Source organism: Natrix helvetica, assembly GCF_964273705.1.
Source record: "Natrix helvetica genome assembly, chromosome: 1".
NCBI classification, from domain to species: Eukaryota; Metazoa; Chordata; class Lepidosauria; order Squamata; family Natricidae; genus Natrix; species Natrix helvetica.
The window spans coordinates 247777848-247805210 of NC_138548.1; the positions used below are offsets into that span (position 1 = coordinate 247777848).

Below are 27363 nucleotides of genomic sequence, written 5' to 3' on the forward strand. Positions count from 1 at the left end.
AATTTGAAGTTGTAGGCTAGATTGGAAAGTTGGGGGAGAAATCCTGGAAGAAACCAATGGCAAGCTCAAACGTATTGCCCAAATAAGTATGCTAATACAACCATATAATCATAAAGTCTTGAGTTTTTCTTATTCTACCGTAATATGGATAAAGCTAACCAACAAGTGCTCTGTAAATGAATACAATTTGTTAAATATTTGATATCACTGATCATGATGTTTCTTCAGCTGAATGAAGGTACAGATCCAGAGAAAGCTTTTGAACCTCATAATTACAGCCCCAGTCTTCAATTAAAGCCCCCAAAACTAAGTAAGAAAATATATCTTTCCTATCCACATGTGAGCCTCAGTCCTGCCCACCATTATTGCCTGGCATCTCTGTAATACTATATTAAATGCATTCTGGAAATCCAACAATGGCATACTAGACTACAGACAAACCTATATTTTCCTATGTTTAGCACCTATACATTACTGTCTTACTGCAAAAGTAAGTTCCTCATGACTCCAACAGCACAATTTATCTTAAATATAGAATTTATTTTTGCACAGGTTGTAATTTCTACACTAATTACTGAATATTGCAGCTACTATTTTAAATAAGGAACATCAGTAACTATGGAGCAACCTATTTAATTTTTCATCCTCAAGCTGTTAGGCTTCACACCTTTTTTTTTCAATGAAGAGAAGCTTCCCAAAAATGGTAATATAGAGGGCAGGTTTCTCACAGATCCTCTGAAGGAAAAACTGACAGAACATAGGCCTCTTGTGCTACCAGCCCAACCTTAGTCCTGACCATCTTATCAAATAATAAAATTGCTACAGATGCTATTATGTAACACACACACACACACACACACACACACACACACACACACACCACAGCATAGAAGAGAAAGCTTCCAACCATCTAAGTATCCATCTATACTTACAAAAGATTTTCAGCGAAGGCGACCATAACCTCAAAGGCTTTCATCACAGCTTTATCAGACTCCTTCAAGGAACCTCGTTTTCCCTGAGGAAACATAAAACAGAATAAACAAAGCTATCTATGTCCTGAAGCACTGAATTCAGAAAGCCATTTATTCACAACAATGTCACATTATCCTTAGTTGCATTATATATATATATATGTGTGTGTGTGTGTGTGTGTGTGTGTGTGTGTGTGTATATGTGTGTGTGTGTATATATATGTATATATGTATATATGTGTATATATATATATATATATATATATATATATATATATATATATATATATATATATATGTATGTATATATATATGTTGTATTTGTATTTGGCAACATTAAAAATTAAAAAAGGCAACATTAAAAATAAAAATATGGTTTTCTGCCTGCATGGTCTTCTGTGATAAGCCGAAGGACAGAAAGAGGGAGTAGTGACCTTCCTCCCATATTTAGGCATACCAGGGGTTGTAACACAAATATATATATACAACAAAACCAGCATACCTACACCCGTGAAAATCTACGAAAACATTATATATATATATATATATATATATATATATATACATACACATACATACATACATACACATACATACATACATACACATACATATATATACATACACATATATATACATACATACATACATATATATATATATTTGTGTTGTAATTGTACTGATAAATAAATAAAGGGAGACTAGGATAGATCTATTTCGAGCAAATTAGCTCTCATCAGCTAGCCATACCCTTACAGGGATTAGAACCCGGGCTGTATATATCTTAGGCAGGAGTCTTAACCACTAAGCCACGGGTTCTCTTCCTTATCAGTTGAGTCAGGGAAATAGGTATGTATTTGTGTTACAACCCCTGGTATGACTAAATATGGGAGGAAGGTCACTACTCCCTCTTTCTGTCCTTCGGCTTATCACAGAAGACCATGCCGGCAGAAAATAATTTCTGCCTGCATGGTCTTCTGTGATAAGCCGAAGGACAGAAAGAGGGAGTAGTGACCATAAAAAGGCAACAGTAAAAATAAAAATATGGTTTTCTGCCTGCATGGTCTTCTGTGATAAGCCAAAGGACAGAAAGAGGGAGTAGTGACCTTCCTCCCATATTTAGTCATACCAAGGGTTGTAACACAAATACATACATACATACATACATACATACATACATACATATATAAAATTTATAGACCGCCCCCTCTCCCCGAGGGGACTCCGGACGGTGTACAGACAACACAATAAAAAACAGTATACAAAATTAAATACTCTTAGATACCCATAAAATCAAATTAAATACTAGGCTGTACAGTATGATAAAAATTAAAAACAACCTAAAAACCTACCCCTAAAAATTTAAAATACAGGCTAGAAGGATTAAAACTACGGTTAGGCTATAATGATGCTACAAACAAATATGCATTTTATTTAAACCCTATAAAAGTACTGCAGCAATTTGAAACTACATTCTTTATGGATATACTTCTCTTTCATATAAGAATACAGCAAATGAGCCTTCATTTTTTTCCTCAGTATTATTACCAATTACAACCTATTCCTTATGAATAAATAAGAGGAGCCAGATGTGTGTGGATGTGGGTCTTTTCTTTTTGTAAGGCTAGAACCTACCTCCAGACTGAATTTGTCTTTCTGTGTGTTTTCTATGTTTGTTGTGCTAAGGAACATAACATATGTAAAAAATCAACAGAAAATTTTTTGGATGGTGCTATGAAACAGCAATAGCCTTCAAATATGTTTTTGGGAAATGTATAAAAAACTTGGAGAAGATGGAAACAAAGCTGTATTTCAGCTGTACTGTGTGGGAAGTAGAACCAACAAAAAGAATGGGAAACCACAGGCAGCTTCATTATGCATGTTGCTAGGGAGGAAGTAACATAAATTTCAATTCATTCTAATCTGAAGATAAGCACTCTGATAAGCAGAAGCTGCAAGTGTTGTTGGAAAATCTGAAAATCACTGTGCACCACAAAAGAATGCTAACAAGGAAACAAAGGGGAGGCAAAGGTATTAATGCCCCCATAATAGAGGTTTTTTTAAAGCATATTCTTGCCAGATTGGGCAATTATATGACTAACTAATTTAGTGAGAGACAAAATGTTTGTTGCCCTAGATCAAGCAATGAATTTTGCAAGCTCAATTAGATGACACAAATTCTAAGCTATGTATATTCAATACACCTTTTGGAAGACACCAATTCAAAGATTTACCATTTGATAGCTCTTCAGCTTCAGAAGTATATCAAAAGCAATATAAACTCTGTACGTGAAGAAAGAAATTTGAAGTTAAATAAGCAAACATTTAAATTTGACATAAACTGATTTCTAGTGGTCTGATTTTTATTTGCATCTTTGAGTTTATAGAAACAATCCTATTTGGACAAAAAGTCACTAGCACAATTACTGATGGGAAATGTTTACAAAGTGGGTTACCAGCATCTAGTATTTTGCTAAACTCACAAGATGATTGCAGAGATATGTATGAACAATTGAAGCATAGATAAGAAAACAGTGTAATATTATAATGGGGGGGGGGATTAAGCCCTTACCTCCTTTCAGTGTGTGAGATCATGTAAATCTTAGATATGGTAAAATGTGGGGATTTCTCCAAGTTGTAAAAAAATACCAAACCCCTAGATCCTGCTCTGTGCAAACAGTTGAAGGACTAGTTTATTGAAGGAATTGATACAAGGTAAAGAAAGTTGAAAGATCTTATGCTGTCTCTGTTCAAGTGCAGAATATGGAATAAATTGCAACTGGTGAGATCATTGCTAAAAAAAGCCAATCTGATTTTGGAGAAAACATGGACAATAGTGGTATTAAGGGGAGAAATGGAATGTAAGCCAATACAGTGTGGAAATTTTGTACCAAAAAAAAATCCATTATGATTTTCAACGTATTACTTATGAGTAGAATAGAATATGTATATAAAAATACATAGTTTGCATATTACACTGAATATTACACAAAAATACACTATTTGCATATTAACAAGCATGACTGTTACCTTCACAAAGATGAAGCAGTAAAATCTGAAAGGCTCTACACTGCCATGTACATATTAAGATGTATCTTGCCTGTTTTATTCAAATACAAAATTAAACTAGTTTTTGTGAGCATTGACATGTGATAGTACACAGTAAATGAAGGATTCTTAAGTTATGAGCAGTTGATTTGGTAAAGAAAAAATTCACTGAAGCCATACCACACAAGGTCCCTACCTGAAGCGTGGTAATTTCTTTCTTGATGAGAAAGCAGATTTGTTCTCTGTCAGTATGAGAGTAATAAAGGCGACAGCTTGATGGCTTCCCATCTCTCCCTGCCCTTCCTGATTCTTGGTAATATCCAGCCATCGATTTTGAAATATTCCAGTGTGCAACAAATCTGTGTGATGTAAACCAATAATAATCTTAATGTGGGATACATCTAAAAGTTTTAAAATGCATCCATATTAAAGACCAACCAACCCACAGCAATAAATGTAGGCCAGTTTGTTATTTCTTCCCCCACCCCCACCCCTATCTTATTAAATGAAAAGAAGCAAAGACATATACTGATATTGAAAGCACAAACCGTTTGGCTACTTGGTGATCATTTTACACGCACCTGACATTGGGTTTGTCAACTCCCATTCCAAAACTGATAGTAGCAACAATAACTGGAAATTTTTCCTCCATCCATTCATTTTGAATGGAGGTTCGCTCTACTAGCTTCAGCCCTTAGGAAAAAACAAAGGACAATAGTATAATATCAGCAGACTTTATCCATCCATTTATCCTAAGAAACTTTTTTGTGTGTTCTCTAAATAATTGCTTGGAGTGGAAAGAAAGAGAGTTTTCATTACCTGCATGATATGCCTTGGCTTTTACTCCCCTATAACTTAGTTCAATAGACACTTGCTCACAAGCATCTCTCATCCTGCAGTAGATAATTCCACAGCCAGGATACCCCTGCATAAAGGAAAAGAGAATGAAGCTAACATTAGCATCATAAGTAAATGCAACAATAAACACTAAAACTACAGATATGAGTTGCTAAAAGATAAGTTCATGTGCTTGGCTTAGGGTTAACATTGCATATTTTATACAGAAGCCAACATATTCTCGTGAACCTTTTGATTTTCCTTCTTCCAAATAGAAGCAGAACTTGTACAAAAGTCTGAACAGTATCTGCTACTCTGAACAATCAAGCCAAAAAAAGACTACCAGTGGACAATGTTTATGTTATCTGACTCCAGCCATCCATATAGATCAGAGGTGGAGTACTATGACCCCTTTATGACTTGTGGACTTCAACTCCCAGCATGGCTGGTTCAGGAATTCTGGGAATTGAAGTCCATAAGTCATAAAAGGGCCATAGTTCCCCTCCTGATATAAAAGGTCAATTCCCAGTTCTCTGTGGTAATATTCTTTTGTCTCTATTACCTCACATAAGCCATTCTTTCCCCTTTCTTTCTTATATTGACTTTAACAAAAAGCTTGGCAACCTTCAGGGATGCTAAGTGTGACAGAACAGGTTTCTAGAAATACCTAAGTTTTCTAAACTACAGATCTAAAGTGCCAAATGAATTATTATACAAGCAGTCCTCACTTAACAATTCAGTGACCATTCAAAGTTACGACAATGTTAAACAAATGGTTCTTATCTTCAGTCCTTGGTGACAACTACTACATACAAATATTTTAAATAAACAGACAAATATACTGGAGACTAAAGTGATATGTCCTTAAATTGATTTTGCAGTTTGCACTACAGAGCTATATACACATATGCAGAGGAAATTGAAAGTTGCAACTTCAAAATATTTTTAGATGTTTATTTCAAAAATTTATATGGCTTCCCAACTTGTAAAGCACAACTTTGGATGACTCTGAATTTTAATGTAGTATTTATACTATCTACCATAATTATTATTAGACTCATATCCTGCTTTTTCTCTGAGAGCTCAATAGCATCCTTTTTTCTGATGTCTTCTGTAACTATCTGTGGGGTATACTGGATTAAGAAACAGTGAGTGGCCCAAGAATGTCTATGACTGATCCTGGATACAAATCTGGGATCAACAGTTTAACCATAATGCCTCTTAGAAAATACCCGTAGCTTTCTTTTTAAAAAATTCAATAGACTACACAACTTGTATCCTTATGGGAAAAAGAATAAGGTAATATTATATTTATTCCATTTTCCCATGAGGTGATACAGGTTATGTTTACTCCACAATAAGCTAGAATCTACAACACTTACATCTATATAAATAAAAATGTAATGTTTGTTCAAAATCTCAAATCTCCGAAAGTTCTTCACCGATTACTTTGAAATTTTGACACAACGTTGCATTTGACTACACGCATGTTTTTATATATGTATATTGTATAGATGTCACACCTGTGACCGGTAAAAACATGTTTTTTTGTAAAAACATGCTTTTTTGAAAACCAGCGCCATCTGCTGGATGTAAAAGCAACACATGCTATACCATAGCGTTCATTTCTTGAGTATAGTATATTCGGAACAGTTCGGCCTCTATCAAGCTTCGTCCCGATGGTCCCTTTATATTTGTGGCTGGGCTGCGGCTGCACCCTTTCCCCTTCTCCGACGAGCTTCGCCATTTCCACCAAGGGGAGCCGAAGCCTTTCGGCCTCCCCCTCCCCTCTCTCCTCCCCTCCCGCCAGGCCTTTGCTGTCTGCGGCGGGGTGGCGCCTGCCCCATCTCTCGGCCGCCTCCTCCCACCCTTAAGCCGACCTCCCCACGCCCAGCCCAGTGGAGCTCCAGAGGCAGTGGAGGCGGAGCGTCTCCTCAGCCCGGCCAGCTGCGCGCAGTCTCCACCCCCCTCAAAGGGAGCCAGCTCCGCCTCACCAAGGCGGCTCTGACGGGGGGCGGCGGTGTCAGCCTGAGGCACAGCGGGGCTGGGGCAGCTGCTGGGTGCCCCGTGAGGCGGCGACTGCAGCGGCGACGGTGTCTCTGGATGGGGCCGCGGCCAGTGGGGGCTGCCTCGCGTCCGCGTCACCAACAGCAGCTCCTTCCTCCTCCTCCACCTCCTGCTCCTCAGGGGACGCCGGACACCTCCTTTTGCTGCCACCGCTGAGGGAAGCCTGGTCGGGGGCAGCGGCCTCCTCCTCCTCCTCAGCTCGGCCAGGCAGGGGCCTGTGGGAGCGTCCTCCGTGGTGGCTCTTGCAGGGGCCACCGTGGCTTACTTCCATGCGGGGGCTGCCTCTACCAGGGGACTTGCGCTTTCTCTTTTCTTTCTTTTCCATTTAACCAGACTGGGCCACAGCAACGCGTGGCTGGGTACAGCTAGTAAGTTTATATAATCTTATATTCCTATACAATATTTATATAATCTGCATTTTCATGTACAGTCTTTTTGCTCCAATCTGACTCTGCTAAACTAATCAAGAATTCAAACTCTAATGTGCTGCTGAAAAGTTCATACTTACTAAATGAAATCTGCAGAATTTGGATTCTTTCCTTTGAGCCTTTTGGATATATGTCACCTATGTACTTATTTATATCCCTCCTTTATTCCGGCATATATAGAAATAATATTGTGAGAGTGGGATTACAGTTCTCCATGCTGCAAAATAAACTCTTCCAGTAGCCCAGGTTAATGTGGGCAATGCTGAGGGTGTTGAGATCTAGCACTGAAGAAAGTTTAGAGGACCATAGCTTCCCTTACTGGATATACAGGCAGTCTTTGACTTACTACCACAATTGAGCTACAATTGAACAGAAACACAAATTGCTAAGTGAGACAGTTGTTAAGTAAATTTTGCCCCATTTTATGACCTTTCTTTCCACAATTGTTAAGTGAATCACTGCAGCTGATAAGTTAGTAACCCAGCTGTTAAGTGAATCTGGCTTTCCTATTGACTTTGCTTGTCAGAAGGTTGCAAAAAATGACCTTGGGACACAGCAATGGTCATGTATGAACCAGTTGACAAGTCTCTGAATTTTGATCACATGATCATTGGGATGTCAAAAAATTGTAATTATGAGAAACGGTCATAAGTCACTTTTTTCACTGCCGCTGTAAGTTTGAACGTCACTAAATGAACTATTGTTAAGTCAATGATTATCTGTACATAATTATTCTTTCTGTAATACTACTACATCATTTACTTGTTTTTCTGGAAAAAGCCACTTCAACAGAATTATCCCATGCATGTCTACTCAGAAATAAATCCTGAGTATAGTTTTGAATGAACTATATACTTTTGAACCTATTACAGATTATTATCCATAAAGTTACAGGTATATTTCACAGCTGAGTTCCTAGTTATCTCTCAATAGATGCATGTGATGTCATATGTATGTCGTGTCAGGGAATTCCTCTCTCTGAACAAGTAGCAAAGTAAATATGATTCAATCCAAGTTTTGTCCTATCATGGTAGTTGTAAATTACCTAAGGCCCATAAGCCATAAACAACCTTTTTTGAGAGACTTCACTCACCCCTAATTCATTTTGCTGTCCAAGAGACTTCAGACAGAAATCCTTCAGATTTTCATAAGGATCTGCTAAAAGGTCTTTATACTGCACATCATAGTACAGATTGGGCCTGAAGCAAGGTGTCCTGAAAGTGGCAACAGGTTGCTTTAACTTCAGCAGGGCTATAATATCTTCCTGAACTTGCTTAGTAGCTGTGGCTGTCAGGGCTATGCATGATATATTGGGCATGCGACAACGTAAGGAGCCAAGATGCAGATAGTCTGGTCGGAAGTCATGCCCCCACTGGGAAACACAGTGAGCTTCATCAACTACCAGATAAGAGATAAGATTTTGAGATATTAGACGCTCCAAGGAGGGCCGAAAAGAAGCAGAAGCTGCCATCTCTGGAGTGATGTACAGCAGCTTTATCTTAGGATGGTCACTTGTCAAGTCAGCAAGGATGGCTTTTCTCTCCTGAGCAGACATCTTGGAATTGAAAGAGCTCACTCTGACTTTGAGAGAGAGCAAATGATCCACTTGGTCCTATGGGAAAAGAGAAAGGTAACTTTACAGAAAGAATCTGACCAGCAAATTGCTGCAACTTAAAGACATTTATGATCATCTAACTATATTTAGAATTTTCAAACACATTTACTATACATGCAATTTTTAATTTTACGTCCTTAAGAGTATTCTTTAAACTACAGTGGTTGAAATTACCTACAGTATTTGATTTGCCTCTATTTAATTAAACAAGTTGATTAAAGAAAGATGACAATGAGCAACATCCAATATAGTACCAAAGGTTAAAAACAATGGATTAATTCTTTGAATTTTTATTTACGTGAAACTTTTAAACAACCCTAAAGTTTGATACAGAAAGATAATTCAGAACAATTACATATATAATCTTACTGTGGTAATACCGGAAGGCACAGAAAATGCTAATTCCAGAACTTCCAATTACTTTCAGTTATGAGATTGAATTATACAATAACCTGTAATTATTGATCTGAATTAAGCTAACAAGCTCTTCAGAAAAGGCAGATTCTAAGACATTTTCCTATTTAAAGAAATGTATTTCTTCTTTCAAATAATTGTAAAAGATACCTGAATAAGTGAAATTAATGGTGAAATCACTATCGTGATGCCCTTTGCCAAAACTGCTGGAAGCTGGTAACACAGGGATTTCCCTGCTCCTGTTGGCATACATACAAAAACATCCTTTTCCCCTGCAAAAGCAACAATAAAATGTACAAAGATATTTTTTTCAATTACAAGTGTCTCCGGATTCTGATTTGAAGACCAGAACAACTTGTTTCCTAGGATATGCATAGGATATCAAACTTTATATATATCCATATAAGCACACTACTGAGACAATGTATTGTAGTAAAACATATTAGAGCTAGGTGCTCTATGAAAATGATTTAAAAGAAATGCTTTTGATCAGAGTGAGCTTGACTTTCTGCTATTCAGTGACAGAAATTTTTTTTTTCAGGCTGAAGCCAGAAAAAAAGGACCACAGATCAAGTTTAATGAGTGGATTCTGGTATCATATACCCAGATATTATTTAAAGGAGGCTCTAAATTGGCCATCAAAAGGCCACAAAGCCTCATAGCAATGACCATGTCATTGATGTTGCTGAAATGTGTCCATGAGTTTCACTCTTACATGGGATGCCTATGAAATTAGTCAAATGTAACTATGAAATTTGCACTTCTGAATGCCAAATAATAAATTATCTTTATAAGAAAACAACTCCTTGTTTAAAAAGCCCTGCATGCATGCACACTATCCAACTCTCATATTTTTTGTACAGCATGCTCTTTTGGTACAGCAGGTGCAGGGCAAATGGAATATGGAGCTGAGTGCCATGGTGAGGAGAACAAGCTCTTTGCTGCTGTTCTTTTTCTGGGTGATGGATGGGACTGGATTTCTATTTGCTTTGATTCCAGATAGGCTGGGAGAACTAGAGGTGCTTGGTTTCCCAGCCGAAAGAACAGGACTAATATTGGTTTAATGTTATGGGTTGTTGAATTAACGTGAAATGGTTCATTTTTGTGGGTCAGAAAAATAGTCATGACTTACAAGTAGTCCTCAACTTACAACAGCATTTAGTGACCATTTGAAGTTACAACAGTATTTTAAAAAAGTGATTTATGACTATTTTTCACATGAACATTACAGCATCCCCATGGTCAAGCTATTTATATTTGGATGCTTGACAGATGGTTCATATTTATGATGGTTGCAGTGTCCTGGGATCATGTGATCATCTTTTGCAACCTTCTGACAAGCAACGCGGAAGCCAGATCCACTTATCAACCTGTTACTAATTTAACAAACTTCAGTGATTTGCTTAACAAATGTGGAAAGAAAAGTTGTAAAATGGGGCAAAACTCACTTAGCAAATTTCCTCACTTAACAACATAAATTTTGGGTTAAATTGTGGTCATAGGTTGAGGACTACCTGTGCAGTTTTCTTTGATTTCCATTCTAGGAATGATGAAAACTGACTCCAGTCTATAGCTCTTCAGTTTGGATGTTTTAGGAAATTACTGTTAACTGAAATCTTTCAGAATAAATTGTAGTAAATCACATTTTAGTTTATGAAGCTAAGCCAGCATCATCTAAATTGATGTAAAATCCATCACCAGTCAAGCATTTTCTAAATGTATTAGAATTGTAATACATTTATATGACTTCTCAGCTAGGATAACCTTTAGAACTGACAATTCATTGCCTTAGAAAACAGTCTGTTTAATTGGGGTTTATTTTCCAGATAAATCAATTTTTAGTACGGATTGGCCAAGTTCAATTACTCATTTTAAGAGAGTCTAGGGAAATCTGCAATTGAAATAATGAATCTAAAAGATTTTATGTAATTTCAGCAGTAGAAAAAAAGTCTTTTATAATATTCAGAGTTTTTTCACTGTACATTTTTATCTTATTGTTGCAGGGAATAGAATTTAATACTTGCCATGTTTTGGAAAGCTGGGAATCTTTGAATGACATGTTTAAAATATTTTATACTGTCATAAAAAGTACTTGCGATTTACCTTTTACCACAGTCATAGTTGCACTTCCTTGCAATGAAGTCTTGAAAGAGTTAAATCCAAAAACTTTTGTCAGAGTTTGCAGAACTCTATCTTCCAATCTTGAGGAAGAGATGTTACTCATCTTAAAAGCCAATACTAGGAATAATTCAAACTAGAGGTAAGGAGAGGGTCTTCATGCAATTATTTTCTTTTCTTGCAAACCATCACCTGTATAGGCATAACAGATGTATTTCAATAATGCCATCTTCTTTAAAATGAAGTATAATTTATTTTTATACAACCATCACCATGCCAGCTATATTCTCTGATTTAGTAAAATACAAGAGGGTTCTTGCTATTCATTAGCCTATAGAAAAAGCAAAGCTATAAATATATTGGATTATAGAGACTAAAAGAAGCTATGGCACAAGAAATTTAACTATTATCTTGCTTTTTCGGAATGCAGATTACTGTCTTATATGTACTACTTTTTCTACTGCCTTGCAGCTCCTGTGTCCCAAATCTCCGTTTCCTTCAAATGGAGCTCAATTCCATGCGATTTTCTAAGCAATAGGGAAGCAGCTGTCTTTTCCGGATGTTATTACTCTTCCCAGCTAAGGCTATAGTTTTGGGGTCGTTCAAGTGGCGTTCGCGCAAAAGCACTAAGCCAAATGTTAGCTTTTTTTTTTAGGTCAGCCTTCAGAAAATGCTCCACAAAACGCATCTTTTAAATTCGCACGATATAATATTTAACTCTTCAAGGAGCGGGTGGGTGGGCGGGCTTGGAGAACAAATCGCTATTTAACCGACAATTCTGAGACCAATTTGAATTTCCTGATCTTTTTTTATTATCACTTTTCTCACATGAGTTCTAACGCAGATCTGCCAGAGAAAAACCTAGCAGGTTAAAAGAGGGATGATGAAAATTTCAGAGCCTTGTCCGAAGGGAAAGGGATTTAAAAAAAAATCGGCGGCATAAAAATAATCTCCAAGTATCTCCAACCTTTTTCACCTGAGGGAAGCCGAGACCGAAACTCGAGACCGCGGCCCGGCGGGGATGGAAGCGTTTTAGTGCACCCATAAACTAGGTACTAAACTTCCCAGCTCTCCGAAACTACATCCTTGCGCCATAAGGCTCCAGTGCGGGAGCAGCCGTTGCCAGAATGCCGGTTAATTCAGACGACTTCATTTTCCAGCAGCCTCTGGGACTTCGGCAGCGCTTCGGCGTGAGTTGATGATGTCAGAGGGCGTTGAAGAGCCGAGACTTGGGGGGCGAAATGCTCTTTTTGAAAGGCACCCGGCAATACACAAATTCCTCCTTGGGACGGAGGGAGGGAGATACCTTTGAGGAGAACATTAGTCCGCGGCTATCGCGGTCCCGAACAGAAGGACGGTAGTTCCGGCGATCGCTTCGCTGACGCTATTTTCTTGCGCCGGAAGAGAGTTTAACTGAGTTCGAAAAGGAAGATGGCGGCGGCGGCGAAAAAAAGCGTTCTATCTTCCTTGGCGGTTTACGCGGAAGATTCCGAGCCCGAGTCTGATAGCGAGGCCGGCGGGGCCGGTAGCGATCGAGGAGGAGGGACGGGTAAGACGTTGGGGCGGCGGCGGCGGCGGCGATTTTGGTTGGGTTTAATAAGACGCTATGCCTCGTTTCTTCTTTGGAAGCTGGTCGGGATGGCTCCCAGTCAGCTTCGAGTCTTTGCTGGGTGTGCTTATGCATCATAGGGTTGGTTGGCTTTGGCTGCTTCGTGTTCAGGGAGGTATGATAAATGGGCTTTACTCCCCGTTGAAGCTTTCTCTCTCCATCCCCCGTTTCCCAGAAGGGGTTGTAGCCCCTGTATTCTTGGCTGATGGGTGTTGTGGCAGTATATATTCCTCTCTAATGATATTGGGCGGATCATTTGGTTATTGGAGAAAAGGTGTCTTTCTGAAAGTATGAGGCACCTTTTTATTTGGCTACGCTGTTAATTAACTTCAACCCACACAATTACTTGCAGCAACTGCTTTCTTCAAGCCTCTTCAGTGTGAGTTCTACCATATTAAAGGTAAAGGTTCCCCTCGCACATATGTGCTAGTTGTTCTCGACTGTAGTGGGCGGTGGTCATCTCAGTTTCAAAGCCTAAGAGCCGTCTCCGTGGTCATGTGGCCAGCATGACTAAACGCCGAAGGTGCATGGAACGTTGTTACCTTCCCACCAAAGGTGGTCCCTATTTTTCTACTTGCATTTTTATGTGTTTTCAAACTGCTAGGTTGGCAGAAGCTGGGACAAGTAATGGGAGCTCACTCCGTTACGCGGTGCTAGGGATTCAAACCGCCAAACTGCTGACCTTTCTGATCGACAAGCCCAGCGTCTTAGCCATTGAGCCTCCATGTCCCCTCTACTGTACTAGTTGTTAGATAAAATATCAAACATTTGACTTGGTATGTTTGGTATATACACAGTGGTGCTTAAAAGACCTAAAATGTGATCTGTTCTCCCCACCAATCCTAAACTAGATAAAGAGAACCTAATTAAACAAATGAGCCAAAGCATCATATTTAATGACTTATTGGGAAAAATGATTCAGAACTGCATACCTGTGTATGTGAACCTTTGCTTCCAGTAACTGGTAATGCCACCATGTCTCACAAATGGGATAAAGTTTTTATGCTGAAATTCAGTGTTTGCCTTTCACCAAACATGTTTTTCATTCAAGTCAGAAATTTCTATTTTGGTCTTATCTGTGCACAGAACATTCTTCCAGTTGCCTTCTGGTTTGTCTGCATGGTCTTTCGCAAATGGTAGATGGACAACAATTTTCTTCGTTTGGAGAGTAATGGCTTTCTCCTTGCAACCCTGCCAGGTACACCATTGTTGTTCAGTGTTTTTCTGATGATAGTTTCACAAACACTGACATTCACCAGTGGAAAAAAAGCCTTTAGTTCCTTAAATGTTACTCTGGGCCTCTTTGACACTTCCTAAAGTATTACACACCTTGCCTTTTGTATGATTGTGGTTGGTCAACCACTCTTGGCAAGGGTAATGGTGGTGTTTAATTATCTCTATTTGTACACAGTCTGCCTGAAATTGGACTGATAGAGTTCAAACTCTTTGGAAATATTTTTTTAACATTTTCTAGCCTGGTAAAGGATCAACAATGTTTTTTGAAGATGCTTAAAAATCTCCTTTGTTTGACCCATAACACACTTCCCTTTACCTGTGTTGCAAAGTTCAGATTTTGAAAGTGAATACTCAGAATTCCATTATTTAAATAAGGCAAACCTTTCACACTCACATCTGATTATCATCAATCATTGATTGAAACTCCTGAATTTCCCCTTCAAATGAATTGATAATCCTAGAGCACTTGTGTCAAACTCACGACATCACGTTGCCATCACATGATGTTTCACAACATTTTTTCCCATTTGCGGAGCTGGGATGGGTGTGGCCTGCATGTGAATGCATCCAGCCCGCAGTTTGACACCCTTGCCCTAGAGGGTCATTTACTTTAGCCACTCTACAGTTTGTAGCTTTCCTCAGTAAATAAATCAATTGTAATATTTTGACTCATTTGTTTATTTGGCTTCTCTTTAATTAGTTTTAGTATCTGTATGGAGAACAGATTATGTTTTAGGTTATATTTCTGCAGAAACAGTGTAAATTTAAACAAGTTCACACACCTTTAAGTGCCATGATATATGCAAAATATAGTAAGATTAATACCTGGTATTTTATTGGGCAGTTAGCAAGAAAGAACTTACACTAGAGGGCCTGAAGAAAAGTAAAAGATCATAGTTCTTGTTTAGCAGGGTAGATTTATTTCAGCAGGTGTATTTTTGTGATTTTGTACAAAAGTATCAATCTTCTGCGTTTATTTTCACTGTATTGCAAAGTGGCTATTAACCATTTTCTTCCTTTGGATGGTCTAGAAGAAAAAGCTGGTTTGGTGTCAGAAAGCTATGGAGAAGATGATTTCAGTAAAATGGAAGGAGAAGAGGATGGTTATGATGAAGATGATGATGAAAACAGCAGACAGTCAGTAGGTATTTTGTTATAAAGCAATCAGACTTGGATTGCAGACTTCACTAGAGCATAATAAGAATATTAACTTTTTCTATCTTCTTTGTTGCTTTTGTTTACATATATTTGAAGTTATCACAGAATTGCTAGCGGAATGCTTATATAAAATGGAAAAGCTCATTTATCTCTAAATTCCTTGAATAAAAATACCTTTTTGTTTGCAAGATCAAATCTTAATGTAAAAATAAAATGATCTAATTTATAGTTGATGTACACAAGAAATTTCTAGATTCTAGAAGTAAATTTCTAAATTCTAGAATCTAAAAGTAAAATATAAATAAATTGATAAAAACAGCTATAACATGATTATATGGTAGTGATCCTTACACTATTATTCCTTCCACCCCATTCATTGCTTAAACTGATTATTCTTGCAAAGCTTTTTAAATGTATCTTCTCTACATTTTTTTGCTTTAGGCCACATTCCTTTCTTTGGCCAGGATGTTAGATTAGCCCATTCTATGAAATTTGATTAGTCTAAGATGTGTTATTTTTTATTATACTTTTTTGCATATTTTTGTTTTCTTGCTTTTAATCTAATGCTGAGTGCCCAGAGTTGCAATTGTGAGTTGGGCAGTTTTCTAAATTGATAATTTAAAATAGCCTTCAGATGGTATTTTAAAATTGGCAGTTTCAAAGGATAATTTATACCAAGATACTGTGGCATTTCCCAAACATATTTTCCTCTTTTATCCCTTCAGCTGGGGTTGTAACTGAGAATTCCTATACATTTTACTAGTGTGAAGGAAGTAAAACTTTCCTGTAACTTTTCCATTCTTATGTGCATCTCTATTCAGTTTTGTATTATCTCCAAATATCTATTATTTAGATGCATAAGTATTTTTTATAATTAAGTGGCATGAAAATACTTCTGATTCCTGCTTAAAATGAAATTTAATATGACATGTAAAGATGACCTCTTGAGAAGATACTCTAATCTGAGTAGTAGGATAAGTATATTGCTCATATACTTTGACCAACTACTTAGTTTTTATTTCAAGAACCATCCTTCCATGTTAATAAATCCCAAGAATATTTAAACCAGGTGAAATCCTTTAAAAAATAATAATAACTTGCTTTATAGCTGATAATATCCAGCATTTGGCCTAATGCTATTGCATGAACACCTCAGAATAAATGCATAAATGTAGCACAGTTCATCTGAGTGAGATTCTCTATCTCTATACTGATTGACAGAACCTATAAGTGCTATCAAAAGCATCTGCAAAATGGCAGTTTATTTAACCATCATAATACAAATATTTGAATATGACAATGCAAATCCCACTTGTTATGTGCATGCATCAGTACACTTGCTCAATAGCAGGAATTCCACACCTTGTCTACCATGTTGCTTATTTTGATATCCTTTGCAGATGGTTGTTACTGTATACTATTGTCTACATTAAGTTTCTTTTCCTATCCATGTCAAGACACATCCGGGGCACCTGTTCAGGATTCCTGCCACTTCTTTTAGATCAGTTAGTAGCAATAAGAGGGAGAACTGTGTGTTAATAATATAATACTGATACTTCATCCCAAACCTCTGCCACATATGCTCACAATATTGATGTTTAATGCAGCTATGTTAAAATTAAATTACAGAGTTACAACGTGATGCTTTTTATCTTCATAAATTCTTCTAAGCTTAATCTTAAATAATGGTATCCATAATTCCATTCTTCATATAGAAAAAAGCATATTTGCAATTTTTTTAAATTTCTTCATAATGTGGCAAAGGAATTAGGTGATCCTTTTTATTGTGGGCATTCCTATAACTGATTATTCAGTATTTAATCTCGTGTTGGATAACAACTTCAGCTTCAGAAAGACATTAGTGGATGTGATAATAAATGTGGAGGCTGTAACCTACAGTATTGTTGAACCCTAAAGTAGACGTGTTACAGAATTTCAGGGCCATTGTTTAGCAATGAAAAACCTGGGGCATGCTATTGATTGATATTACAGTTCTATGGTAATAGTTGTATGCTAATCTTTAGAAAAGTGCTCTTTCTCATTTTCCATTCATTCCATTGTTTAAGAAAACTTTCAAGCTCAGAGGATACCAAGGACCCCACATTCCACTGTATCCAATATTTGCAATTGTTTTCTTACAAATGCACATTATGCCATCTTGAAACTCTGTTTTGGAGTCTCTAGAATCAGAGAATACTGTGCGTTAAGTGGGTACATGGCTAGTTGTCCTCATGTTTGCCTAGTGTGACCTTTATTTATTAGAATAAAATTGGCGAAAAAATAATTATCTACTGAAAAAATGTATCCTATCTGTTGACTTGCAGTGCCTTTAAAAAAAAAAAGAAATCCAGTATTGTGTGAGTTCCTAGAATCTACCCTACTATTTTAGAAGTAAACTTAATTTATTTATACCTTTTTTCTCCTTGAATGGCTGTTTTTACAGAGTTTGGGAAAGTTGAGAGGGCAGCCCAGCTGAATTTAAAAGCAAAATTAGGCTATTTAGTGCAAGTCCCTTGCCAAATACGCAAGAACTTGCTGATAGTTTAAAGCTTAATTCTGTACATTCTTTGTCTTATAGGAAGATGACGATTCAGAGACTGAAAAACCTGAGGCTGATGATCTGAAGGTATTTGGAAGTGTGTTATGATGGAATGGGAATACATTGCAAAGCGTATAATAGTGTGATTTAGTTAGTCATCTGTAACTTTTAACACCCCCCCCACCATACAGTGTAAATCACATACAGATACTATGCCCCCTCCCCTCCCCCAACCCCCCAAAAATTTCTCATTCAAATATTATACCAAATACTTTACCCCCTCCCCTCCCCCGTCTTAAAGTAGATTACTCATTCACATATTGTACCCCCTCACCTCCTAACAATCATAATATAAGTTTCTCTTAAAGTAACAATAGCCCATTAATCCCATCTTCTAAGTTAATTAAACATATATAAATCATAATATAAATTTCTCTTAAAATAACAATACTTCATTAATCCCATCTTCTAGTTTAATTATGCGTATATATTACCCCACCCCCATCTCCCACTCAATCCCCCCCCTGACTTCCGCTATACACCACTCTAACAATTCCAAGCATTCCATGTATTATTTACTCTGATCATCTATCAGTCTAAACATTCTTACCTAAAGGCTACATAATACCTCCTAGTCTGGTATTTATTCTGTATGTAATCAATCCATTTTACCCATTCCTATGTATAATCCTCCTGCTTCTGAGCTTTTAAAAAAGCTGAGATTTTTGCCATTTCCGCAAACCCCGCCACTTTCTGAATCCATTGATCAATTGTCAGTAAAAAATCTTTTTTCCAATGTTACGCAATCAACAACCTAGCTGCTGTGACCATATACAAGGCCAATTTTGTTTCCCCTTTAGTAAAGTCCTTAGTTATACCCAATAAAAACATTTGCGGAGTAAATTGTATTCTTTTCTTAAATACATTTTGCATAACCCACCATATTTTTATCCAAAAAGCTTTAACCTTGTTGCAAGTCCACCATACATGGAAAAAAGTAGCATCTAGGCAACTGCATCTCCAACATTTTGGTTGAACATTTGGGTACATGCATGATAATTTTTTAGGATCTAAATACCATCTGTACAGGAAGCCTATTTTTTACCCTCCCCAGGCTCTGGAGGCTTTCCTTGAGCCTCTGGGAGGGCGAGAATGGCCTCCCCTGGGCTCCGGAGGCCAGAAACGGGCCTGTTTCAAAACTTCCAGGAGGCCTGTTTTTTGCCTTCCCAGAGCCTTTGTGCGGGCCCTGCACTTACTTGGCACCCAAAACGGGCCACGTGGAGACTCCTGGAGGAGGGGGGGCAGAGTGGGCAGGGCCTGTCAGTTCTTGCAACTACTGGTTCCAGATGTAAAATTATCACCTTGTTCCCCCAAACTGGCTGAATTCCACCTCTGGATAGCACATTTTCAGATTTTTATTAAAAGATACAAGATTTTGTGAACTTTAGCACAGTTCATCAGTCGCAGTTAATCAGAAAAAAATGCTACTAATTTTGATCCTACCATAGACTCAAAACAGTTCTCCTTCTACAAAGTATATATGAGCATTTAAATTTTACGAGTAACTAAGTTAATCTTCCATATCAGAGATTGATTAATGATTAGGAAATGCAGTATTATGCTTTGTATGGGCTCTTAACACAAATGGTGAGAAATAATGCAGATGTCCGAAAAGGAGTTATACGTTTCAGGGAATTGTATTAAGAACCAGTTTCCAAATTTTACAATACAATAGCAGAGTTGGAAGGAACCTTGGAGGTCTTCTAGTCCAACCCCCTGCCTAGGCAGGAAATCCCATACCGTTTCAGACAAATGGCTATCCAACATCATCTTAAAGACTTCCAGTGTTGGGGCATTGACAACTTCTGGAGGCAAGCTGTTCCACTGATTAATTGTTCTAACTGTCAGCAAATTTCTCCTCAGTTCTAAGTTGATTCTCTCCTTGATTAGTTTCCACCCATTGCTTCTTGTTCTACCCTCAGGTGTCTTGGAGAATAGTTTGACTCTCTCTTCTTTGTGGCAACCCCTGAGATATTGGAACACTGCTATCATGTCTCCCCTAGTCCTTTTTTTCATTAAACTAGACATACCCAGTTCCTGCAACCGTTCTTCATATGTTTTAGCTTCCATCCCCTAATCATATTTATTGCTCTTCTCTGCACTCTTTCTAGAGTCTCCACATCTTTTCTACATCGTGGTGACCAAAACTCAATGCAGTATTCCAAGTGTGGCCTTACCAAAGCATTATAAAGTAATATTAACACTTCATGTGATCTTGATTCTATCCCTCTGTTTATGCAGCCTAGAACTGTGTTGGCTTTTTTGGCAGCTGCTGCACACTGCTGGCTCATATTTAAATGGTTGTCCACTAGGACTCCAAGATCCCTTTCACAGTTACTACTTTTGAGCAAGGTACCACCTATATTGTACCTGTACATTTCGTTTTTGTTGCCTAAATGTAGAACCTTACTCTTTTCACCATTGAATTTCATTTTATTAGATAGTGCTCAATGTTCAAGTTTGTCAAGATCCTTCTGTATCTTAAGCCTATCTTCTGGAGTGTTGGCTATTCCTGCCAGCTTGGTGGCATCCGCAAATTTGATAAGTTCCCCATTATTCCCTCATCCAAATCATTGATGAAGATGTTGAAGAGTACTGGGCCCAAAACAGAGCCTTGGGGTACTCCACTGCATACTTCCCTCCATGAAGATGCAGTTCCATTGAGGACTACACGTTGAGTGCAGTTGGTCAGCCAGTTACGAATCCTTCTGGTGGTGATGCTGTCCAACCCACATTCTTCTACTTTAGTAGTAGGTTATGGTCTACCTTATCAAATGCCTTACTGAAATCCAAGTAAATTATATCAACGGCATTCCTCCAGTCCACTAATTTTGTCACTTTGTCAAAGAATGCAATAAGATTAGTCTGGCGTGATCTGTTTTTGACAAACCCATGTTGGCTTTTGGTTATTACTTTGTTTACTTCTAGGTGTTCACTAATTCATTGCTTGATTATCTTTTTCAGAATCTTTCCTGGTATTGAGGTCAGGCTGATAGGTCTAAATGTTTTCTGGATCTATTTTTTTTCCTTTTTTGAAGATGGGAACCACATCAGCTCTTTTCCAGTACTCTGGCACTTCCCCGGTGTGCCAGGATCTCTGAAAGTTATAGTTCAGTGGTTCTGAGATCTCATCTGCCAGTTCCTTCAGAACCCTGGGGTGTAATCTGTCTGGTCCTGATGATTTGAACTCGTCTAGGGTAGACAGGTGCACACTTACCATTTTCTTCCCTATTTCAATTTGTGTTCCTAATCTGATTTTTGTGGTGCTGTTTTTGATAGGTTGGACTGTTTTATCCCTTTGTGTAAAGACAGGTGCAAAAAATGAGTTAATAGTTCTGCTTTCTCCATGTTGCTTGTCACCTTCTTGCCACTTTCTCCCAGCAACGGACCAATTGTTTCCTTAACCCTTTGCTTGTTTTTAAGATGTTGGAAGAAGCTTTTTTTCTTATTTTTTACTTTTGTGGCAAGCCTTTCTTCATTGTGAGCCTTAATTTTCCTTACTTCATCTTTACAGGCTCGGGCTATTTGCTGATATTCTGCCTTAGTTATGTCCCCCTCTTTCCACTTTTTATACTTAACTTTTTTGTCTTTCAATTTGTCGGAGAGTTCTTTATGCAGCCATGCTGGGTTTTTTGGGGAGCTGTTATTTTTCTTCTTCATTGGTATTGTGCTAGACTGAGCTTTTGTAATCTCATTTTTCAAAATTTCCCAAGCTTCTTGAGTTATTTTCCCCTTGAGGAATTTTTATCTTTAGTATGATTTGTGAAGTTCATGCAGTGCTTGAGATTAATTTGGAGTTGTTAAAAAAATTGGACCGGGTATGTATTCCTCAATTTACAATGACAGAATTTCGTTCAGTAAAGTGATGCATCACCACATTGCAACAGCAATCTCTGCAGTCCCAATTGCCATTGTCAACTAAATATCACAGTCATTAGGTGAGACGACTTCCTGTTGGCTTCCCATAACCAAAGTTAGTGGGGAGACTGGTAGGAAATTGCAAGTACCAGGCCCACAGGAAGGTGGGGAAAGAAGCAAAGGGGTAATAGGGAAGATTGGAGAGGATATGTGCGGGGGGGGGAGGTCATGAAGTTGTGAGAGAGGGCCAGGGAGAGAGTGAGGGTTGCAAGAGGGGGTACCACATAGGTTAAAAGAGTGCAAGAGGTGTGTGAGGGGTGCTGCGCAGGTTGGGGAAGGTGGAAGGGTATATGTGAGAAGTGCTGGTTGGAAAAGTTATGAGTAGGTAAGAGGCATTGTGTGGGTCAGGGACAGTGCATGGAGTCTGAGAGATGCCATGTGGGTCAGGAAAAAGGTATGGGGTTTGTTTATTCGTGTCGGAAGCTTCCCAAGTAAAATAAGGCATTCTATATGATATAACATTTAAAATATAAAATACAAGATTAAAATATGTACAAATTAAACAAATCTTGCCCAGAAACTAGCAGCGTTAATTGTGTTGTGTCATGCTGCCATGAGGTTCTCGAGTGTACACTGATCAGGGCACAAAGGACAGGTATACATATGTGTTGCCTGCAAGTCACCACAGTCGCAAAGAGCATAAGCAACTAGATAACCCCATGTCTCTGGATTTTGTTATGCCCTTGCACAGTCTGTTCAATGATTTCCATGCTTCCCAGCTTTCATCAGACCCAGGTCCCAGCTCCTCCACTGGTTCCATCCAGCGTTGGGTCTTTCCAGCTTTCCATTGGTCCACTCTGCTTTCAAATTCTTTAAAGTCTTCTGTCGACCTAAGGAAGCTTTTCCTTGACTTTAGTCTCTGCTGAGCTGGTTATAGGTCATAGAGAGGGTGTTGTCTAGATGTTGATGATTTGAGTCTACCTCTGCATGCTGCTGCTTTGCAAGTAGCGGGAGTGCCGGCTAAGTGATAGATTTTATGTTGAGTAGGTTTAACACATACGATAATAATTCTGCTAGCTTCATTCTGAGCAACATCTACTTTCCCAGCATGTGTTGATTTATACCGGATTGGGCAGTTGTATTTGCCTGCTGAGTAGCAAAGAGCTAGAGCTGTTATCTTAAGGACTCTTGGTTTGGCTCTCCAGGTAGAGCTCATTAATTTCCTGAGGATATTATTTCATCCATTGATCTTCAGTTTAATGTTGGTACAGTGCTGCTTATATGTTAGAGCCCTAGCTAGAGTAATCCCTAAATACTTAGGGCTGTGGCAATGCTCCAATAATCCCCCTTTCCACATAATAGTGCATGGGGTTATGGATTAGGTTAAGTGTGTTATGTGTTTTCGAGAGTATGAGGGAGGCACAGCAAGGGTTGGGGGTGGGTGCTTTGGTGTGCAAGTGACCATTGCAGTGTGGGCACAGAGGGGGTGGCAGAGACTTACCCCAGCAACCTGCTGTCTTCCCCATTGACTTTCTGTAGAAACCATCGCGGAATATTGCAAATGATTATCATGTGATCATGGGGCACTTGGCAACTGGTTATAAGTGCAAATGGCTTGATAAGCACCCAGATGGTGATCACGTAAGCATAGGAGTGCCGAGATGTCTGGAACTCAAGGACCAGACATAATCACCATTTGTTCAGCTCCTATTAAATAATAAATAGGATTATACACTGCTTTATGTATATGTAAAATGACAAGCAGATTTTTCTCTTGCAGTCAATAGTTCAAGAGAAACTGAAAGGTTCATAGAGAGAGAGGGAGATTGCTAGCCCCATGAAACTGTTTTGTAGATGCTGCTTTTTAGTGGCCACTTGCATTAATATATGGCCACCTCCATCAACCAAAGTAATAGGTACCTAATGTTTTGCATTAAGCAGTTCCCATCTCCCAACCCCAATCCATTTGAATAATTGGTAGAACTGATTTGAAACACAAAGCAGTGAAGCCCAACTAGTGCTACAATGTCTGCAGAACTTTCCTTCCTTTCTCTCTTTTGCCAGTTTCCCACATGAAACAATTTTGGTAAGGCAAAAAGCTGCTTCTCTTTTCCATTTCCATTTGATCACCGCATTTGTGTGTGTGTTTCATACTTTCTATATTTTACAATCTTCCCACCTTAAAATCAAGATTCTCCTGGGAGCTTTATATTGCTAGTTTTTGGATCAATGTTTCTCAGCACATGTATAACTTTTAAATGTATACCTACCTATCAACCCTACCGGAGTGATCTGTAAATATATCTACTGAAGCGCTATAAATGTGAAATATAAAGTGTTTTCCAGCCATATCTATTGTATATGTTACAAATCAGAGATATGTATAAACCTGCTGTAAGAAGGCATTTTAATCTATTTTGGACAAATTTCTTCTGTTTCCTTACTATCACTTGGTTAATATTGGTTCACATACTCAAGTATTTTAAACTCAATCCTGAACAATTACGTTTTTCCCAAAATATGTCCATTATACTTTGATACCACAGAGTACCAATGTGATACAGTTGTTAAGATGTTGGACTTGGAGGCCCCAGTTTAAGTTCTCTCTTAGCTTTCGAAGTTCTCTGGATAACTTGGATCAGTCACTCTTTCACAAGGTTTTTTGTTGTGGGGCAAAATGGGAGGAGGAACTACTGAGCTTCAGATTCAGGATTTAAATGTAATAAGTAAGAAATAGATGTCTTATTGTGATGTTGATTAGATTCCTTCTCTCTCTTTCTGTCTATATATGAGATATTTATTTATTTGGTTTGTTTACTTAGGAAAATACTTGTGGGGTGTTTTAAAGCATCTTAAAGTTATATTTCATTCCAGTCAGTATCTAAAAATCTGAGACTTATAAATTAACTAAAAATCTGTGTTAATTAACCGTGTTGTCCATGTAGTGGCAGTATTTCCTAACCCATCAAGCTGTATCAATTATATGACTCAACTGGCAAACCCAGGTTGATAATTTGACCAGGCTGATTAATGTCCCAAATATAATAGTACAAAGAAGCTTAGAAGATGAGGGTATAAAGAAGATCTCAACCAAATGTTTTGAAATATAAACTTAATCCCTGTTCAGATGGACATGCATTTCTGTTTTTCAAAAACATTTAAAAAGCTATAAAGATCCTTCTTTTTTTTTGTAATTTTTGCAATTTATATTGAATCAATTAACATCCAAATCCTGGCTTTCTATATATGAATGCTAGCTGATTTGATTTGGCTTTGTTTTTAAAATTACTCTTTCTCTTTCTGGAGACTGATTTTTCTTTTCTTTTCTTTTCTTTTCTTTTCTAAAAGGCTGCTTTTTAAAGCTTTTTAGTCATGTTGAATAACAGAACAGCATGTCCCGCTTTAGTCAGCTTTATAAGTTCAGACATGGATGTCAAGTAGCAATTTTCTCCTTAACTCCAGGGCTGGGCTAGCTGCAATTGAGGACAGCCTTTTAAAAGGGGGGCTTTTATTTTACAACACCGATATAAAAATAACCATGTAAATACAGTTGTTTTTATAACGATCCCAGATCCTTGTAGCTTTGATGTTATACCAGTCTGGAAAGAATTTTGAATAGTAATGGATTTATGACCATAGAGAAGTACAATAGGTAATAAACACTGTATGACTAACTCTTCTGCTTAAGCTTTTCAAGGAGTGTTCTCAGAGGAATGATTAACTATATCCATGAGGACTAGTCAGATGTGACTGACATAAACACTTTCATCAATAGAGTCATGCCATGGACACATTTCAATACTCACCTTTAACACTTAATTCATAAGGAGTGCCTGCAGTAGAATCCCCTGCTACTTCCCTTTCAAATATTTATTGAGAATATTGTCAGGTTGGAAACCTGGCTTAAAAGAACACATATCTACAGAGCAAAATATGAGTTCCTAGCCATAATTTTCAGCCTTTCAATCTTGTTTGACTAATGACTGCCAAATTTTGAAGAGATTGATATAGTCTCAGACACTAAAATTTCTTGCATCTTCTTTTTGTCATGGATTCTCAGTAATTTTATATATAAAATGATGTAGGATGTTACATTTGTAATTTCTTGCATCTTCTTTTTGTCATGGATTCTCAGTAATTTTATATATAAAATGTTGCAGGATGTTACATTTGTTATACAGGAGCATCTTGTTTGAGGAAGCATGTTTTCATTAGCAGTTCTGAGTACTTTCTTTAAAATAACCATCTCCAATAGAACTATTGCAGTAACTCCAATAGAAATATTAGTTAAGGGAAATTTATAGAAGAGATTACAATGGGATGTGTGTGGTTCCAAGAGTGACTGTTAGCATTTCCTCTTTGTACATGTTAATGATTGCTTTATGAGTGACAAAGTCCAAATGTTTGATTACTAACTACCAACAATTGTATCATGAATTCTATTTTCTTTCCGGTTAGGTGATTGATTGTGAGTCTATTAAAAATCTTCGATCTTTGAATTATGAACTAATCCTAGGGCAAACTATCCCTAATATGTATCTCATATGTTCCATAAAAAAATAAGGGATCCAATTAAGGGTCTATGTTATTTGTCCTTTTTCCATTTCCATACATTGCCACACATAATTCCTTTGTCAAATTCATGAAGTATAATGCTTCATTAAACAGAATCATGCCATTGGCTCATTTCATCTGGCGTTGTATGTAATAATAGTGGCAGCTTTCAGGGTCCCTGTTAGGAGTACTTACTATCTTTGTCTAGAGATGCTAGGAAATAATCCTAGGGCCTCTTGTACACAGAGCCTATGCTCTACCAAAGGTATAGGCTCTCTCTAATTGACATTAAACCCACAAGTTTAGGATATTTGATCCAGATTATGCTTACAGTAGGTTTTTTCCATATGCAAAATATTATATATATGTATGTATGTATGTATATGTATGTATGCAGGTCTTCGCGTATTCGGGTCTTTTCATGTGTAAGATTGAAAGTATCTTGGCGATGTTTTGACAAGGTCTTTCACAAATGTATTAATTTCCAACGGATTCCAAAGAAACACAATTACCAACCTAATCCAAAAGGAGACACCCCCCAAGAACCAAGACACAGAACAGGACAATGGAGTCGCCCTCCTCTCTTACATCAAAGGCACCACAGATAAAATCAGCAAAATTCTCCACAAGCACAATATCAAGACAGCCTTTGGCACTGACCAGAAAATAGCCAACATCTTAAGAAACCCCAAAGACAAGATCCAGCTAGAAAACCAAGGAGTCTATGAAATACCATGTAAAATCTGCCCAAATGCCCATACATTGGACAAACTAATAGGAGAATAAATGCACGCATCGCAGAACACAAGAATGCAGTCAGAAAAGAAGAAAAAACTTCCTCCCTTTTCCAG

General features: G+C 37.8%; 2 protein-coding genes across 7 annotated transcripts in view; one reads left to right on the forward strand and one right to left on the reverse strand.

Annotated features, from left to right (window-relative positions):
- RECQL5 (RecQ like helicase 5) overlaps positions 1-12893 on the reverse strand; it is a 73129-nt gene extending 60236 nt beyond the window's left edge. The window contains exons 1-8 of one of the 5 annotated variants that reach the window (XR_014173743.1): positions 12475-12605; positions 11484-11690; positions 9531-9652; positions 8445-8963; positions 4839-4944; positions 4601-4712; positions 4216-4378; positions 933-1015 (exon numbers count right to left, since the gene is read on the reverse strand). Coding sequence is in view for 4 of the 5 variants with exons in the window: in XM_081935081.1 (XP_081791207.1) it covers positions 933-1015; positions 4216-4378; positions 4601-4712; positions 4839-4944; positions 8445-8963; positions 9531-9652; positions 11484-11604 (1226 nt within the window). In the remaining variant the exon portion in view is untranslated. Of the gene's footprint in view, positions 1-932; positions 1016-4215; positions 4379-4600; positions 4713-4838; positions 4945-8444; positions 8964-9530; positions 9653-11483; positions 11691-11950; positions 12139-12465; positions 12779-12804 lie in introns of those variants that run through there. The other 4 variants (XM_081935081.1, XM_081935079.1, XM_081935080.1 and 1 more) reach the window with 4 other exon arrangements.
- Positions 12894-12917: 24 nt separating this feature from the next.
- The window catches only part of SAP30BP (SAP30 binding protein), a 41134-nt gene continuing 26688 nt past the window's right edge, over positions 12918-27363 (forward strand). Inside the window, exons 1-4 of one of the 2 annotated variants that reach the window (XM_081935087.1) lie at positions 12922-13047; positions 14194-14305; positions 15375-15484; positions 18080-18127. In XM_081935087.1, the coding sequence (XP_081791213.1) occupies positions 14248-14305; positions 15375-15484; positions 18080-18127 (216 nt within the window). In that variant the 5' untranslated portion in view covers positions 12922-13047; positions 14194-14247. Of the gene's footprint in view, positions 13048-14193; positions 14306-15374; positions 15485-18079; positions 18128-27363 lie in introns of both variants that reach the window. The other variant, XM_081935086.1, reaches the window with a different exon arrangement.